Raw genomic sequence first — 19,721 nt, 5'->3', positions numbered from 1 at the left:
CAACATTCAGGATCATGAGATTAAGCGTGAAATTCCCTAATCCATATACTTCATTTTCTAGATCAGTTCCTGTTCTTTTGGGAAGTCCCTCCTTGTTAGGGTAGCAGACTTTGAGTAAAACTAGGTTCAGGTTTCCCCATACCCAATTGTCTTGATAAGTTACTGAGTTTGAATCTAAGGAATTAATTAAACTAAACCATGCTCCACAGGAGCCATTGTGTGTGAACGGATATGGAAAGAGAGGCAGAATTCCCTTATAGTTCTGATAGGGAGGGAGTCGGCCACATATCCAACAATTTGTAGCATTGCTAGTCTGATGGGAATGATGTAACATACTAATAAAAGTGTTATTGCGCAGCGCAAATCTATAGGACAACTCATGCGGGGGTAATTCACTAAAAGAATGTTCAGCAGTAACATTGTAAACATGTTTAGAAATAGGATAATATATGTGCAACAATATACTTGCAGCGATTATTAAAAGACTTAAGAAAAACAAAATTAATAACGTCACTGTGCAATGACTACGCAGTGATTTACAGTACGCATGTTGTTTCAATTGCATCTTTCGGTTTCTTTCTCTATTCAGGTCTAGGGGATACATGTCAGAGACAAATTCGACCGATTCACCTTGGAGAGGACTTAAACAATCAAATTGTCTGACTTGTTAGACCGTAGTTTTAGTTTATATAGTTCCTTATCACTCTGTTCAACCAGAGGAAGCTTTGAGTCAATCGGTGAAGACACGCGAGGTGTATCGTTTACATCAGACGGTAGTCCATGAAATTTCTTGATATGACTTGAATGTATCCAACCTTTGCGACCTTCGATCTTCACGGCTGTCCTCGTGGTGAGCAGTACAAGTTGAGGCGATTTCCACCTAGGATCCAGCTGAGTCTTCCGGTCAAAGTTTCGCACTAACACCAGGTCCCCGGGAACTACGTCATGGGGTTTCACCTCGGTGTTGTCGGGAAAGGCTGCAGCTACCTGTGAACGACAAGATTGTAGTGCAGACATCAAGGAAGCCAAGTAATCTGTCAGCATATTACAGTCAACATCAGTTATTTTGCGTGGTATAGGCGTCCCCCACATATTTGGTGGTCTGCCAAAGATCACCTCATAAGGGGATAGCCCTGTTCGAGAGTGCGCTACCATTCTCATGTAAAAGAGTGCAACTGGTAAGGCTACTACCCAGTCGACACCTTTCTCTCTACATATTTTGGATAATCTAATTTTCAGAGTTTGATTATGTCGTTCCACGAGACCTGCTGCCTCGGGGTGTCGGACACAGTGAAATTTCCACTGATAGCCTAACAAAAGTGAAACGTGTTTCATTCGTTCGGATGAGAACGGCTGGCCGTTATCTGAGTAGACAACACGTGGTAAACCGTACCGTGGGAAGAATTCTCGAACCAACTGTTTGGCAGTAGTCGGGGCAGTGTAATCTGAAACCGGGTATGCCTCTGTCCAACGGGAAAGAGCACAGACAACTACAAGAACATATTTGAATCCTCGACATCGTTCCATCTGGATATAATCCATCTGGAGGACTTCAAAAGGGTGCTCAGGAGGCTGAAATCCACCCTGTTCTACGGGAATGCTTTTACCTGGGTTAAACTGACAACAGATCATACAGGTACGAACTTTTTGTTTAGCTGCTGCTCGTAAATGTTTGTTGAACCAAATGTGTTGAATGCTGTCTAGCATAGCTTTTTCTCCTAGGTGCGCTGGACTATGTATTGTATTAATGATAACTTGGACCATTGAATCAGGAAGGAACCATACAGATTTTTCCTTCGTCATCCATCCTTGGTCCGTTTGGATCCCTCCTAATTCAGTCCATTTCTTTATTTCATCTGGTGTAGCATGTGTCTGTATGTCAATTACGTCAAGAGCGGGATCCTTAACCGTCATGCAATGTGTTGGTGTCGGAACTATTGTCTTTGTCATGTCAGATGTGTGAGTTTGAGCAGTCTGTTTAGCTGTTCTGTCAGCTAGATCATTGCCTTGGGAAATGATATCAGTAACTTTCGTATGAGCTTTACATTTCATAATTGATATTGCAGTGGGTAGATGTATTGCATCTAATAAGGCATGAATGAGGGGTCCGTGCTGAATGTGGACACCGTGAGAAGTTAAATAACCTCTCTCTCGCCACAGCACGCCGAAGTCATGTACAACTCCGAATGCATAACGTGAATCAGTGTATATATTGACTTTTTTATTTGTGGCTTGAATACAGGCTTGTGTCAGAGCGATGAGCTCTGCTGCTTGAGCGGACAAGGTATTTATGCAATTTGTTTCAATGACTTCAGTGTCTGTTGTGACTGCATACGCAGCCACTAGCTCTCCTGTACTTGTTCTCATACATGAACCATCTACATACAACGTCAGGTCTGGATCTGACAATGGGACGTCTGTCAAGTCTTGTCTAGGTTTCGTCGTGATAGTGATAACTTCAATACAATCATGTGCTAGTGGGTCTGTTCCGTTTACTGGTAACAGTGTGGCAGGATTCAATGTACTACAACGTCTGATTTCTATGTGTGGCTGAAACAATGTTAATTCGTAACCGGTGAGTCTTGCTATAGTCAGGTGTTGTGTTTGTGTGCGGTTCAAGAGAACCTCTACTGCATGTGGTACTTGTACTGTCAATTGGTGTCCTAACACTATGGCATCGCTTTGTCGGATTGCTAAAGCTGTTGCTGCCACTGATTTCAGGCACGCAGGCAGAGCCTGAGCTACGGGATCTAATGTACTAGAAAAATAAGCACATGGTTTGTGTGATCCTGCTTGTTCCTGTGTGAGTACTGACAAGGCAGTACCTTCGCGTTCTGTAACAAAGAGTGTAAACTGTTTATTGTAACATGGTGTTGCTAAAACAGGTGCTTGACATAAAGCTTTCTTTAGGCTTTCAAAAGCTTATGTATGTTCCTGAGTCCAAGGGAGGACAGTCGATGTGGCTGCCTCCTGCGTTGTCAACTGAATGAGTGGTTTTGCTAGAAATGCATACTGAGGGATCCACTGCCTACAGTATGAAGTGAGACCTATGAAAGCCCGTACCTCCTTTTGTGTCTTGGGTATTGGCATGTTAGCAATTAACTGGATGCGATCTGGTGTAAGCTGCCTTCCCTCCTTGGACAGCGAGTGCCCAAGGTAAACAACTCGCTGGACACAGAATTGCAGCTTAGAAGGGGACACCTTGTGCCCCTTTTCGGCCAAAAATTGTAAAACCGTCAGTGAGGCTTTTTCACATTCAGGTTCGCTTCTAGCGGTGATCAGCAGATCATCGACATATTGAAGCAGGGCAGTGTTGACTGGCATGTGGATACTGTCAAGTTCTCGTTTCAGTGCTTGGCTATAGATGCTGGGGCTTTCTGTGAATCCTTGAGGTGCGCGTGTGAATTTAAAGCTTCGTCCATTTAAACTAAATCCGAACAAGTATTGGCTTTCCGGATCTATTGGGACGCTGAAAAAGGCATTCTTGAGATCAATTACAGTAAAGAATGTTGCTTCGGAATCAATGGCTGTCAGTAATGAAGAAATATCTGGGACTACGGGGTATTGTGGTACAATACATTTATTTAATTCGCGCAGATCAATAACCAATCGATATACTGGCGGGGCTTTTGGATCAGTTCGTTTAAGAATCGGAATTATCGGGGAATTACATACATTGGAGTCGGTTTCCACAACCACTCCTTGGGCAATAAGCTCGTCAATGATTTGCAGTAAAGCCACTACAGCATCTGGGGGTAACTTGTATTGTCGCATTCGTGGTAGTACCACTCCTGTCTTTAGTGTGACTCGATATGGTGTAATGTTCATGCAACCAACATCTGTAGGGCCTTGTGCCCATAAGTGTGTGGGTAAAGTCTGCAGTCGGTGATCCATGTCTCGGGACACATAGTGCCCTTTGAAATCACGTAAAAACAATCTTACTCCTTCCGTAGAACAACATATTATAGCTCCTAGAGCTTTCAATGTTTTTATACCTAACAAGTTTTCTGGACATGATTTAGTAAGCAATAAATCTGTAGTTCGTGTCAAGGGACCAATCGTAAGTGGAAGAGGCTGTGATACTTCGTTAATGATAGGTTTTCCTGAAAAGCCAAGGGAAATATTCTGTGAGCCTGAGAGGGGTGCCCCTGGAACTTCACTACGTTTTATGGTTGTTCGGCTTGCCCCTGTATCAAGTAAAAATTTTCTATCTTGGCCTAATAGTTCACTGTGTACATAAGGTCCTTCTTGATCTACAGGGACCTCGATAAGGGGTAAGCCAACTTCCCTCTCTAGGCTGTTTCATGAGTATCGTTGATAATCAGGATAGTCATACTGTGCGGTCTGGTACATCTGTTGTGTCGTTGTTTGTGTGGCAGCAATAGGCTGCGGTGGTGGAGCTGGCATAGACTGTTGCGGAGCTGGCATGGACTGTGCATGCTGCGGGGCTCCTTGTTGGTTCTGATCCTGTCTAAGTGGCCGTGGTCTTTCTTTTGTATTACCTATGGCGATATTATGTTTTAAAACTGGACAATCGTGTACATAATGAACTGGCTGTTTACAATAGTTGCATGTCCCTTTTACAGGACCTGCTGAAACACTGGACTGTGTCATACCCTTTTTATGACCGTCAGCTGGAACTGTCTGGGAAACTAGCATTTTCATTTTCGTGTCTTTCATGCGTCTGTGTTCATGTTCTTGTTCCTCTCTAATTCTATTGTGATGGTACTGTAGCATTTGTAACATTTGTGACGGAGTGTTACCTTGCCAGGTACTCTCGAATTTCAATACTCTATTCTTAACTTGGGGCAAGGAATTTTCAACTAATTTTTTCACAAACAGATGTGGATACGATTCGCTACTTGCTTTTATTCCACTATTTATACCAAAACATTTTTCGAATCGGGCATAGAAATCACTAGTGTCTTCATCTTGCTTTTGTTTACAGGCTGAGATTGCACCCCAGTCTTCCTTTTTCGTAGTTAATAAACGTGGCAGTACCTGTACTAGTAAACCTGGTAGTGTTTTGGTCTTTTCCCCAAGCCCTGAACCTGGACCTCGAGCTGTTTCTTCGTTTTCTAATGCTGTCCAATCTATCTTTTGGTCTCCCACCTCCCAATCCTTTTCCTTGAGTTTTTCGTAAATGCCCGCAGGCATTAATACCTTCATTATTTTCATAATGTCGGGATAGGTATACTCTCCCATGAGCAACATATCTTTAATTTCACGGTGGAAACCCGCTGGGTCTTTGTCATGACTGGGTACCACTTTCTTCATTTCTAATAGTTCTATTTTAGATATGGGTGTGTATACAAACACACGTTTAAACTGATTGTCATCACCTTTTATCGGGTGCACTTCGCGTAAGGGATTCTGTCTGTCCATGTAATACGTCGTTCTTTCCTTGATGGGCAGTGAGACATGTTCGGGGCATACAAAAAGAATGTACTGCTTTCTGGATTCTAGTATTTCTCTAATTAACTCAGTACCTGAACCTCTCCATTTATTCGTGAGTAATTCAGTCAATATATCAGGTAGGGGACCAGGATCGGAGTGTTGGCTTTTATATAATATAAGGAGTTGTTGAATCATATAGATACCAGCTAAACGCTGTTCATCTGGGGTGAGGTTCAAAAACGTGTGCGCTAGTGTATCATCACTATATTTTCCGGGACTATCAACCCAGTGAACGGCTGACCTGGCTAATTCTTGTTCGTCCATAGAATCGAGTATATGATAACCCCTTCGTTCTCGGAGTAATTTGTCAGCGGCTTGGAACGAATGTTCGGGGGACCTTATATTTATTATAGGGGTTTGGAAATTTCTGCTATTATCTGGACGTATCGGACGTATCGGAACTTAATCGTTTATCATGTCTCCCCTCTGATATATTCCGACTCCATGTGGTAAGAATTTGCATTTCTTCCGGATTTACCCCTGGTCGGTCTTGATTTCTGATCACACAATTTATGAGGAAACGTAACAGTTCCCCCTGTATTTCCACTTTCTGGTACTCCATGGCTCTATTAATACTTTCAGAATCTCGTCCTGACTGGACAAAGTGATATATATTTTCTAAATGTGTAGTCATTCCTGGTAGCCTCCCTAAATATATTGCAGCTCGTCGGATACGTAATGATGCCAGCAGCATTTCGTCCTCTTTGCCGGGCACAGGGTCATATCTACAATCTATTAGGAGTTCCTTAAGCATGTCGGGAGTTACTAGTTTGGGCGTACGTTGGTGGGCTAATTCTTGAAAGGAAAGTTTATTTACTCTGGGTGGCGTGGAAAAAATGTTTGATGCACCTCCTGTAGCACCACCTGGGGTGCTGGATGTGAAAGGATTCGTTGAACGTGATATAGCAACCATAGGTGTGGATACAGCTGTAGAAACAGATGTGCTTGCCGGAACTTGTGTCGGAGTTTGTTGCTGCGGAGGTACAGACGGAGGAGGGTCTTGGCGTTGAACCCCCTCGGCAGGCGGTCTATGTGGCGCAGTATTAGCATACTCGGGAGCTGTGTCGTCTAAATAAGAGGAAAGGAAAACATCTTCTGCGGTTCTGGGATGCCCTTTGGGATGTGCTTTTATCGGAAACAATGGGGGTGGCAAGTCTTTTGGTATCTCCGGAGTAGCCTTAGGTAACCCTTCGGCCAGAAGAGGATACATACCATTCATAAGGGCATTTCTTTGTCTGTCTACTTGTTCTGATTTTACTCGAGTACCTTCTTCAATTAATACATTTTCTCGGACTTTATTTGAATTCTCCTTACTTTTCTCTTCCTGTCTGAGTGCTTTTTCTGTACGTCTATATGATTCTTTACGCCATAATTCAATGGCATCTTTCTGTGACTGTCTAGCTTTCTTTTTCCATAATTCTTCCTCTACTTTCATGATGCAATCTGCATCCCAGGTCCCAGCTGCGGGCCACCTCTGACTTTCTGGTAATTCCTTGGTGTAGTCTACCCATAAATCAAGAAATAATATGGCGTCTAGGCCATGTTTATGATACATGAAGTACCCTGGAGTGTCCCTAGGAGGAATGGGAACAGCTTCTTCGAGTACCCCTTTTCTAGTTTTGATCTGTCTTAATTTCGAAAAGAGCGGCATATTGAGAACTGATCTGATACCTAATTTTGAACACGTTTAATACAACAAAACACAATAATGAACAGTCATTCACACCACAATATGCAGAACGTATTTAAAACATTTAACATTTTAACATTTAATGAACAACAATGATGGCCATTTAGGGAACTAGTCACTAAGCATAATACTCGGCACTAACTAGGTAATTCTGAATTATATACTAGACATACTTGATATACTGCTAAACAGTACAGATACACTGCTGAAACAGTGCAGACCGGATTTGTGTACCCAAACCCGTCTTGACCGGCACAACCTATGTGCACGTCAGAACGCCTCCCCGACAATGGTACTCACCGGGTAGCTCGGAACGGAAGGCCTCGGAACTGAACTGAACTGGACTTGAACCGGACTGGACTCGACTCGAAACTTCGGAACTTCGGAAACTGGTGGGCCTCTGTATACCTCGGATCTTGCTCTCTCAGCTAGGCTCTGGTCGGGATACTTCGCACTTCTCACCGCCTCGTCTGGGTGTTGATCGCAGCCTCAGTTACCCCCGCTCGGCAGGAGGGAGATACAGGAAATCCTGTGGGTACGCGTTGTTGTCCGTCCAGCTGTGACAGGAGACCGGGCCTGCAACGCACCTCCGGCGCGTGAGATGAGAAAGTGTCCCTGTTCGGGCGCCATATATGTGGTAAATAATTTAATTACCGGTACTTAATTTGATGCGGAAAATCTATAATAATAGCTCAGTAAAATAAGAGGCAGAATCCGTGGTATTAGAGGTTCGGAACGGGCTTTATTTCAAAATCAATTCGAATTGAGGACTCCATATTCCATCACCACGAAGGTTCAGGAAGTGAAGGACCAACTTTATTGACAGGTAATCATATTTATAGAAGAGACATTATAGTGAAACAGATGCAGGAGGCGTAACAGTTGATAACAAAGATAAAAACATACATGCGTAACTAAAACGGGTGTAACTAGGCGTAACTAAAGAACGTCATTAGGTATGATGTCACAAATGGGTGGTTCCATGAAAGAATTTCGCAATGTCAGCAGAAATACTTGGCAGAGATGTGCGCGCAGCAGCATGACGTGTGATTGACGTGCAACTAGGGGATGAAGGGGACTTGACATTTAGCTCTACATGTGGAGACAGAAGTCTGGGGTTATGTCAACCTAATCCTAAATCATATCTAACATCCTATGTTTAAAGAACTATGTTATCCAAAAGGAAAGGTCTCTCGAATAAAATCTATTCTATACTGACTGTGAGTGCGTGTACAAGCGTCTAAGTGTCTACATGAGATGCAAGGGCAGAAATCTTCCATAGTAACAGGGCTATGAGTTACTTGCATAAAGACAGAGAAGCCGGGCCCTTTGCTCGGTAGCTGGAAGAATGTTTACTTAAACTACTAGACAGGAATGCATTGGATGGGGAGCGGAGCAGATAATCTCGAAGGTGAAATACAGTTCTTGGCAAGCAGACAGGCCGAGTCAGGCACCGTTAGCCGCGCAGGGAGTAGGACAAAGTTCATGGATACAGATGCGAGCTCAGACTGGAGCTTTCAGAGGCAGAAGGCAGGAAAAGGCTTAATGGCAGAATCAGGGCCTACTCGCCTGGACTGTAAAAATGGGATAAATGAACCATATAAAGCCGGTGGCCTTTCATACTTAGGAATAGAATATCCGGCCCATTCATGGCGGATCTGAAAGAGGACATGTTGACGGTGGACGCACATGTGTTTGCGTCTTCATAACTGGAACTGGAGGAAACATACATGTACTTGTGATTTATACATGAAACCGTTGGGGTCCAAATTAGGGGACATAACTGATCATAAAAATCCATATTTCCACATTGTGTCACCCTCGTTAAGTCCTGGTTCGCCAGGCATCTGACCAAAGGGTACGTCCCTCGGTTGGGGAGCCAGTAGTCGGTGTTTCCGGATCTGGACGTAAGGGCAGCTGTAGTCCTGAGGGCAGGTGGGGCTCATCTTAGGTGAAGAGACCCTGCTCTACAGTGGAAGGAGGTGCAGAGGGAGGGAGTCCTCGCCTCTGACCCCTTGGATCCCAGGTGGTAGACCAGTTGGTGGAGAGAGGTCCTGAACTGGTGGGAGAGTTGTGCTCTGGTGGGTGCTTCCCTGGGAGGGTGCGGAACCCCAGAAGTAGAGGTAGGGTGGGGCATTCTTGCCCATGACCTCTGGTCAGCCTGGGTGCGGACCCTAGGTTGAAGGATCGGTGGTAGTTGGGAACTACACTGAGAGGGAGAGTGGAGAATGGTTTGTATGCCAGGGGTTACTATCCCCCACTCTGGGTTTGGCAAGGACCAGTGGTATCTGGGTGGCCTAGGGCCTGGTCCTGGCCGTGGACAACTAGGTAATACCAGTGGGGTAGCCTAGTTGGGCCTGAGTTTATTCGGTTGTTTTTTTCAGATGGAACCATGTTCATTGAGAATGGCGTAGAACCGGAGAGTGTCCCTGCAGTGCGGGCCTGCGTCCGTGTTCTATCGCCCCAAGCAGGGAAGACCATCACGGTGGTGATTGGTCTGCCCTGCGTTTTGGCTGGAAGGGGGTTGTGTTGGACTTGGCCCTTCTGGCAGGTTCACCCCTGAAACTTTTTGCTTTTTAACTGTGACTTGTGTTAGTGATTTTTGGTTTCTGCGCACTTTACCACTGTCCCATGGTAAAGTGCGTGCGTGTAGTGAGGTTGGCCTGCCCTCCCATAGGAATGCATGGAGGAATGTATGTGTCCCTAGTAGTTCCTGATGCGTGGGGAGTGCAGGTGCGAGTTTGGTATGTACGGACTCGTGTGATAAAATGCTGCGCGATGATGTGTGCGGCGTGCATGTATCTAGTGTGGAAGTGCCACTTCTAGAAGTGGGCACTTCGGTGTGCAGTGTAAAATGTGTGCCTTGTCTGGCGATTGGCTGGTTGAGGTCATGTGATGGGCCAGGGAATCCCCAGAGTCAGGAGGAGTCACCCAGTGGTAAATAGGGGGATCAGCAGCTAGATGGGTGGGAGGAGTACACCTGGGTCCTGAATAGGGCTGGGCTTTCCCCACACAATGCTGGCTCCGCCCCCTGTGGTGCGACTGATGACCCTGGCCTGTGCTGTGAATAGGGAGAGGGGCTGAGCAAAACAAAGTGCTCAGGAACCAGTTGTTTCTGGTTCGCCCCTTCCCTGCACCCTTGAGACAAAGGGATTTGGTGTATAAAAGAGGGGCTGTGACCCCATGAAAATGTTCTCGTTCTGTACTTGAATCTGCCAGGGATGTGCTGCTGCTGGGGCCCAGGGGAAGGCTTGCCTCCCTGGGCCCTGCCCAGCCCCTGGATACCTGAGGGACTCCTGGAACCTGCTTGGACCTATCTTCTTTGCCCCAGGACCTTTGCGACAGCCTTCTAGCGCCCTGGAAGCACTTTATCTTTATTGTTGCCAGGAAGAGGAGCGTGCATGCTCTGCAGCGCTCAGCTGCCGTCCTTGTCCCCAGAGGGAATCCCAAGCGTAGGGATTCCCCCGTAATGGCTGCCGAGCGGGAGACCACCCCACATTATAGTGCCTGTGATTCCACGGGAGCCTACCCCGTATTATAGTGATCGTTGGCGGGTGCCCACCCCACTTATCTCTGTATTTAGATGCGCAGGTGCCCACCCTGCGTCTTCAGTTCCCGCGACGGCCTTGCGGGAGGCCACCCCGCTAATGTGAGTGCTCGCGGGTGCCCACCCCGCACCTTTTCACTGCTTTGCGGGTGCCCACCTCGCTGTGGTATGCCGAGTGCTTGTGGTCCCAATGCGGGTGCCCACCCCGCGTTTCACTGCCGCGGCCCGAGCCGCATTCAAAAATGGCCGCTGAGCCCGCGGCCCGCCTGGTTGTGGGCGGGGCCGCGGGACGGAAGCGGAAGTGCGGCCATTCTCGTTAGAAGCCGCGCCGTGTCTCTGCCCCGCCGGGCAGAGAAGAGACTGAGGGCAGGATTCCCCGTGGGGCTCCCGTGACGGAGACGGAGCCCCGCATGCGGCCCCGAGTGAAGTCCCGGTCCCAAGGGAGGGACCAGGCGAGAAGCCAAAGTCCCAGCCGAATCCCTAGCGAGGCTCTCGGGAGCAAGAGAGAGCCCCGCCTGCCGTGCCCAGAGAAGTCCGAATAGCCCAGTGAGTGAGGGGGCGAGAGAGAGGCACCATTGCCGGTGCCAACTTCCTGGGCGGCCCCGTTTAGCAGCGGGCCGCCCCAACAAGGGGGCATGTTTATTTTAGGAGCCCCAGCTGGCTCCAGCTACGGGGGCAGTTTCGTGGTGATCAGAGCGGCCCCGGAAGACAGCGGGCCGCTCCAACGTTTTGAGGGCAAAGTATTTCTACGCCCTGTAGGGGCCAGAGGACACCGAGGTGCCAGTCCCCTATTCTTTGTTGCCTGTGGCCCAGATGGCCAGGACGCACCAGCGTTTGGGGACATGCTACTTTCTGAGCCAGATGGCTCCCACGTTTTGACCTATTGTTTCAGGAGCTATTGAGAGCCCCTGCCTCATGTGACTTCCACAGCTGCGCAGCACTTAGTGCCAGCTGCAGCGTTTAGGCCCTGTCTTGTCCCCAGCTGCCCAGCAAGTAGTGGGCAGCTGCTACGTTTAGGTTCTGGTGCAACCTGGACTCAAATGTGATTTTGGTGCTAGGAAATGTACTGTGTAGTATGTTTGGCGCACCCTGTGTTCATGCTTTGGTGCTAGGAAATGTACTGTGTATAGCATGTTTTGCGCACCCTGTGCTTTATACCTCTAAATGTGGTTATTTCTGCCTAGGAGGTTGTTTTACCTTTTTAGGTTGATGGTAGGGAGAATGTACTTCCCTGTGTTATGTACGCCCCTAGAGTAGTTATACTTAGGTGGGTAGGTCTAATGCGTTGGACCAATGAGAAACTGCATAATGTGTTTATGCCCCTGTGATGGATGCAGGATAGGTTTTATACCTGATGCTAGTGTGATGACGCTGAGGTCATTATTGCGCTAGTAGTTACTGGTTGTGTTCTACAGTGCTAATTTGTGTTATGTTCTACATGTACACTTGGTGATTTGTGCTGATTCTGACAGTGGTCCATGTGGCCCTGTCCCGTGTAAATAGTCCCTTGTAAAATTCTGCCCGTGCCAGTTGGCACAGTGTAAATTGTGTGAATATTATCTAATGTGTTTGGTATAATACAAAGGCTATTTTTATATAATACCTTGTGTGGAGTTTCTTTTGTGGTGGGCCTAGGGTGTTGTTGCTGTGTGCGCGCGCAAACGCTTTACACATTGCCTCCGGGATAAGCCTGACTGCTCGTGCCAAGCTACCAAGGGGGTGAGCAGGGGTTATCTTTGGCGTGTAACTTCCTTGCCCTGACTAGAGTGGTGGTTTCTGCCTGGCTTTGGCGCAATCCCTAGCCAACCAGAAATCCCATTTCTAACACTCTGCTGTCTAAGCACACCGTGAACCTCAGCAGCTCCGAAGTCTAAGCACACCGTGATTCTCAGCAGCTCTGCTGTTCTGCTGTCTAAGCACACCATGAACCTCAGCAGCACTGTAGTCTAAGACCACAACGAACCTCAGCAGCTCTGCTGTCTAAGCACACCTTGAACCTCAGCAGCTGTGCTGTCTTAGCACATTGTGAACCTCAGCAGCTCTGCAGTCTAAGCACACAGTGAACCTCAGCAGCTCTGCTGTCTAAGCACACTGTAAACCTCAACAGCTCTGCTGTCAAAGCACACTGTGAACCTCAGCAGCTCTGCTAAGCACACCGCGAAACATCAGCAGCTCTGCTATCTAAGCACACCGTGAACCTCAGCAGCTCTGCTGTCTAAGCACACTGTGAACCTCAGCAGCTCTGCTAAGCACACCGTGAAACCTCAGCAGCTCTGCTATCTAAGCACACCGTGAACCTCAGCAGCTCTGCTGTCTAAGCACACTGTGAACCTCTGCAGATCTGCTGTCTAAGAACACCATGAACCTCAGCAGCTCTGCTGTCCAAGCATACCGTGAACCTCAGCAGCTCTGCTTTCTATGAACACGGTGAATCTCAGCAGTGCTGCCTTCTATGCACACCGTGAATCTCAGCAGCGCTGCTTTCTATGTACACCGTGAATCTAAGCAGCTCTGCTGTCCAAGCACACCATGAATCTCAGCAGCTCTGCTGTCCAAGCACACCGTGACCCACAGCAGCGATGCTTTCTAAGCACACCTAGAATCTAAGCAGCGCAGATGTCCAAGCACACCGTGAACCTCAGCAGCTCTGCTTTCTATGCAACTGGTGAATCTCAGCAGCGCTGATTTCTATGCACACCGTGAATCTAAGCAGCTCTGCTTTCTAAGCACACCATGAATCTCAGCAGCTCTGCTGTCTATCACACTGTGAACCTCAGCAGCGCTGCTGTCTAGCACACTGAGAACCTCAGCAGCGCTGCTGTCCAAGCACACCGTGAATCTCAGCAGCTCTGCTGTCTGGGCACAGCCTGAATCCCAGCAGCTCTGCTGTCTAAGCACACGATTAACCTCAGCAGCTCTGCTGTCTAAGCATACAGTGAACCTCAGCAGCTCTGCTATCTAAGCACACCGTTAACATCAGCAGCTCTGCTGTCCAAGCACACCGTGAACCTCAGCAGCTCTGTTGCCCAAGCACACCATGAACCTCAGCAGCTCTACTGTCCAAGCACACTGTGAACCTCAGCAGCGCTGCTTCTAAGCGCACCGTGAATCTAAGCAGCGCTGCTGTCCAAGAACACCGTGAACCTCAGCAGCTCTGCTGTCCAAGCACACAGTGAACCTCAGCAGCTCTGCTGTCCAAGCACACCGTGAACCTCAGCAGCTCTGCTGTCCAAGCACACCGTGAACCTCAGCAGCTCTGCTGTCTAAGCACACCATGAACCTCAGCATCTCTGCTGTCTTAGCAAACCGTGAATCTCAGCAGCTCTGCTGTCCAAGCACACCATGAACATCAGCAGCTCTGCTGTCCAAGCACACCATGAACCTCAGCAGCTCTGCTGTCCAAGCACACCGTGAACCTCAGCAGCTCTGCTGTCCAAGCACACCGTGAACCTCAGCAGCTCCGCTGTCTAAGCGCACTGTGAACCTCAGCAGCTCTGCTGTCTATGCACACCATGAACCTCAGCAGCGCCACTGTCTAAGCACACTGTGAACCTCAGCAACACTGCTATCTAAGCACACTGTGAACATCAGCAGCTCTGCTGTCTAAGCATACCATGAACCTCAGCAGCTCTGCTGTCTAAGCATATTGTAAACCTCAGCAGCGCTACTGTCTAAGCACACCGTGAACCTCAGCAACACTGCTATCTAAGCACACTGTGAACCTCTACAGTTCTGCTGTCTAAGCACACTGTGAATCTCAGCAGCTCTGCTGTCTAAGCAGACCCTGAATCTCAGCAGCACTGCTATCTAAGCACAACCTGAATCTAAGCAGCTCTGCTGGTTAGGAACACCATGAACCTCAGCAGCTCTGCTGGTTAGGCACACCATGAACATCAGCAGCTCTGATGTTCTAAGCACACCGTGAACCTCAGCAGCTCTGCAGTCTAAGCACACCATGAACCTCAGCAGCTCTGCTGGTTAGGCACACCATGAACCTCAGCAGCGCTGCTGTCTAAGTACACCGTGAACCTCAGCAGCTCTGCAGTCTAAGCACACCGTGAACCTCAGCAGCTCTGTAGTCTAAGCACACCTGAACCTCAGCAGCACTGCTTTCAAAGCACACCATGAACCTCAGCAGCTCTGCTGTCCAAGTACACCTGAACCTCAGCAATGCTGCTGTCAAAGTACACTGTGAAACTCAGCAGCTCTGCTGTCTAAGCACACCTTGAACCTCAGCAAGTCTGCAGTCTAAGCACACCATGAACATCAGCAGCTCTGCTGTCTAAGCACACCATGAACCTCAGCAGCTCTACAATCTAAGCACACCATGAACCTCAGCAGCTCTGCAGTCTAAGTACACCGTGAAACTCAGCAGCTCTGCAGTCTAAGCACACCGTGAGCCTCAGCAGCTCTGCAGTCTAAGCAGACCGTGAATCTCAGCAGCACTGCTGTCTAAGAACACCATGAACCTTAGCAGCTCTGCTGTCTTAGCACACTGTGAACCTCAGCAGTTCTGCTGTCTTAGCACACGGTGAACATTAGCAGTGCTGCTATCAAAGCACACTGTGAACTTCAGCAGCTCTGTTGTCTAAGCACACCGTGAACCCCAGCAGCTCCGAAGTTTAAGCAAACCGTGATTCTCAGCAGCTCTGCTGTTCTGCTGTCTAAGCACACCATGAACCTCAGCAGCACTGTAGTCTAAGACCACAACGAACCTCAGCAGCTCTGCTGTCTAAGCACACCTTGAACCTCAGCAGCTGTGCTGTCTAAGCACATTGTGAACCTCAGCAGCTCTGCAGTCTAAGCACACAGTGAACGTTAGCAGCTCTGCTGTCTAAGCACACTGTGAACCTCAGCAGCTCTGCTGTCAAAGCACACTGTGAACCTCAGCAGCTCTGCTAAGCACACCGCGAAACCTCAGCAGCTCTGCTATCTAAGCACACCATGAACATCAGCAGCTCTGCTGTCTAAGCACACCATGAACCTCAGCAGCTCTACAATCTAAGCACACCATGAACCTCAGCAGCTCTGCTGTCTAAGTACACCGTGAACCTCAGCAGCTCTGCAGTCTAAGCACACCGTGAATCTCAGCAGCACTGCTGTCTAAGCACACCATGAACCTCAGCAGCTCTGCTGTCTTAGCACACTGTGAACCTCAGCAGTTCTGCTGTCTATGCACACGGTGAACCTTAGCAGTGCTGCTATCAAAGCACACTGTGAACTTCAGCAGCTCTGCTGTCTAAGCACACCGTGAACCCCAGCAGCTCCGAAGTTTAAGCACACCGTGATTCTCAGCAGCTCTGCTGTTCTGCTGTCTAAGCACACCATGAACCTCAGCAGCACTGTAGTCTAAGACCACAACGAACCTCAGCAGCTCTGCTGTCTAAGCACACCTTGAACCTCAGCAGCTGTGCTGTCTAAGCACATTGTGAACCTCAGCAGCTCTGCAGTCTAAGCACACAGTGAACGTTAGCAGCTCTGCTGTCTAAGCACACTGTGAACCTCAGCAGCTCTGCTGTCAAAGCACACTGTGAACCTCAGCACCTCTGCTAAGCACACTGCGAAACTTCAGCAGCTCTGCTCTCTAAGCACACCGTGAACCTCAGCAGCTTTGCTGTCTAAGCACACCATGAACCTCAGCAGCTCTGCTGTGTAAGCACACTGTGAACCTCAGCAGCTCTGCTGTCTAAGCACACTGTGAACCTCTGCAGATCTGCTGTCTAAGCACACAGTGAACCTCAGCAGCACTGCAGTCTAAACACACCATGAACTTCAGCAGCTCTGCTGTCTAAGAACACCATGAACCTCAGCAGCTCTGCTGTCTAAGTACACCATGAACATCAGCAGCTCTGCTGTCTATGTAAACCATGAACCTCAGCAGCGCTGCTTTCTAATCACACAATGAATCTAAGCAGCTCTGCTGTCCAAGCACACCTTGAACCTCAGCAGCTCTGCTTTCTATGAACACGGTGAATCTCAGCAGTGCTGCTTTCTATGCACACCGTGAATCTCAGCAGCGCTGCTTTCTATGTACACCGTGAATCTAAGCAGCTCTGCTGTCCAAGCACACCATGAATCTAAGCAGCCCTGCTGTCCAAGCACACCGTGACCCACAGCAGCGCTGCTTTCTAAGCACACCATGAATCTAAGCAGCGCAGATGTCCAAGCACACCGTGAACCTCAGCAGCTCTGCTTTCTATGCACATGGTGAATCTCAACAGCGCTGATTTCTATGCACACCATGAATCTAAGCAGCTCTGCTTTCTAAGCACACCATGAATCTCAGCAGCTATGCTGTCTAGCACCCTGTGAACCTCAGCAGCGCTGCTGTCCAAGCACACCGTGAATCTCAGCAGCTCTGCTGTCTAAGCACACCATTAACCTCAGCAGCTCTGCTGTCCAAGCACACCGTGAACCTCAGCAGCTCTGCTGTCCAAGCACACTGTGAACCTCAGCTTTCTAAGCGCACCGTGAATCTAAGCAGCGCTGCTGTCCAAGAACACTGTGAACCTCAGCAGCTCTGCTGTCCAAGCACACCGTGAACCTCAGCAGCTCTGCTGTCTCAGCATACCGTGAACCTCAGCAGCTCTGCTGTCTAAGCATACCATGAACCTCAGTAGCTTTGATGTCTAAGCACACCATGAACCTCAGCAGCTCTGCTGTCTTAGCACACCGTGAATCTCATCAGCTCTGCTGTCCAAGCACACCATGAACCTCAGCAGCTCTGCTGTCCAAGCACACCATGAACCTCAGCAGCTCTGCTGGCCAAGCACACCGTGATCCTCAGGAGCTCTGCTGTCCAAGCACACCGTGAACCTCAGCAGCGCTGCTGTCCAAGCACACCGTGAATCTAAGCAGCGCTGCTGTCCAAGCACACCGTGAATCTCAGCAGTGATGCTGTCCAAGCACACCGTGAACCTCAGCAGCGCTGCTCTCCAAGCACACCGTGAATCTCAGCAGCGATGCTGTCCAAGCACACCATGAATCTAAGCAGCGCTGCTGTCCAAGCACACCGTGAATCTCAGCAGCGATGCTGTCCAAGCACACCGTGAACCTCAGCAGCGCTGCTGTCCATGAACACAGTGAACCACAACTGCCCCTTTCTGCAGCCTGCTCTGCCTTTCATCTCACAGATAAACCTATTTGTAGCCTGCTCTAGCCTTCATTTGATAGCTGCCCTTCTCTGCAGCCTGCTCTAGCTTTCATCTTACATCAGCCCTTCTCTGCAGCCCGCTCTACCTTTTATCTTACAGTTGCCTCTCTCTGTAGCCTGCTCCGCCTTTCATCTTACAGCTGCCTTCTCTGTAGCCTGCTCTACCTTTCATCTTACAGCTGCCTTCTCTGTAGGCTGCTCTACCTTTCATCTTACAGCTGCCGCTCTCTGCAGGCCGCTCTACCTTTCATCTTACAGCTGCCTTCTCTGTAGTCTGCTCTATCTTTCATCTTACTGTTGCCCCTCTCTGCAGCCTGCCTTATCTTTCATTTTGCAGATGCCCCTCTCTTGAGTCTGCTCTACCTTTCATCTACAGCTGCCTTCTCTGTAGCCTGCTCTATCTTTCGTTTTACAGCTGCCTCTCTCTGCAGGCCGCTCTACCTTTCATCTACAGCTGCCTTCTCTGTAGCCTGCTCTACCTTTCATCTTACAGTTACCCCTCGCTGCAGCCTGCGCTACCTTTCATCTTACAGCTGCCCCACTGTGCAGCCTGCTGTGCCTTTTATCTTACAGCTGCAATCTCTGTAGCCTGCTCTATCTTTCATCTTACAGTTGCCCCTCTCTGCAGCCTGCCTTATATTTCATTTTACAGCTGCCCCTCTCTGCAGTCTGCTCTATCTTTCATCTTACAGTTGCCCCACTGTGCAGCCCGCTCTGCCTTTTATCTTACACCTGCCGCTCTCCGCAGCCTGCTCTAGCTTTCATCTTACAGCTTCCCGTCTCTGCAGCCAGTTCTACCTTTCATCTTACTGCTGCCTTCTTTGTAGCCTGCTCTACCTTTCATCTTACAGTTGCCTCTCTCTGCAGCCTGCTCTGCCTTTCATCTTACAGCTCTCTCCTGCAGAATGTGAAGAGGGCCTCGGAGCCCCCCATGTCTCACTGACATGGCCTCGTATCCAGCAGTCGGTCTGGTAACAGCAGGGAGACTGCTGGGGTAGGCGCCCTCTCTGGAAGGGACAGACCTGCCCTCTGGTTAAGACTTATTCCATTTGAGCCCAAAAACCTGAGAAACAGGCTTTAAAAAGTGCCCCTCTGCACCATGACAGGGGCTTCTTTCATGACCATGGATTGGGGCTTGGGTACCCCCACTTCACAAACCTGACTTAATTCACAAATGTTATTAATGGGTGCCTTTCTCACGACATTAACAGAAAAGAGACAATCATGTAAACATTTCAAGGCATTTTTAAAATATATGTGTGAGCCCCCATCAATGATGTATGTTTTAGAAATCCATGATGTGATAAGAACTGCTCAGCTCCATACCCCAGTTTCTGTAGTTTGCAGTTTGGATGTTTTAGGCCGCCACACAACTTCTTCACTCCAGTGTCTCGCAGCTCATTGAAGCTCAGGTGGAGCTCTGTGAGAGATGTGTTTGTTTTAAGGACAGAGGCGAGGTCTTCGCAGCATGAACTGATGAGGAAGCAGCGATTCAACCTGCAGGAGAGAAGAGACATGGAGGGGAGTAAAGCAGAGCACAGACAGGGGCGTCACAACTTCAGTTTTTTCTTTATTTCCTTCCCGTCCTTGACTTACTCCCCTCTAGTGACACATCCCCACCTCACACATCCGACCACGCCCAGTTTATATAAGAACCTCATGGGGGGAGATCTCAGACTAGCAGAGGCGGAGCTAAATAGACATATAAATAAATATATTAATGCATGTTTTTTGCTGGAGACAAGCTGCTGTGCTGTGAATGGTGAACTCACAACTTTGGTAGTTGTTGCGGCGACCTGTCTATTAATACTCAGGTTGTTATATGTACATAGGAGGGATTTTGGTCAGAGGTCTTCAACCATTGGTTTGTTAAA

General features: G+C 48.5%; 1 protein-coding gene across 4 annotated transcripts in view; it reads right to left on the bottom strand.

Annotated features, from left to right (window-relative positions):
• Positions 1-19,721, bottom strand: part of LOC146808607 (NACHT, LRR and PYD domains-containing protein 3-like) — an 800,827-nt gene that overhangs the window by 372,430 nt on the left and 408,676 nt on the right. For all 4 annotated transcript variants that reach the window (XM_085623632.1, XM_085623634.1, XM_085623635.1 and 1 more), the window contains exon 8: positions 19,174-19,344. In XM_085623632.1, the coding sequence (XP_085479758.1) occupies positions 19,174-19,344 (171 nt within the window). The remainder of the gene's footprint in view (positions 1-19,173; positions 19,345-19,721) is intronic.

Source organism: Triturus cristatus, chromosome 8, assembly GCF_964204655.1.
Source record: "Triturus cristatus chromosome 8, aTriCri1.1, whole genome shotgun sequence".
In the NCBI taxonomy this organism is placed as follows: domain Eukaryota; kingdom Metazoa; phylum Chordata; class Amphibia; order Caudata; family Salamandridae; genus Triturus; species Triturus cristatus.
The sequence above is the reverse complement of the archived record's forward strand: the minus strand, read 5'-3'. Positions and strand labels throughout refer to the sequence as shown.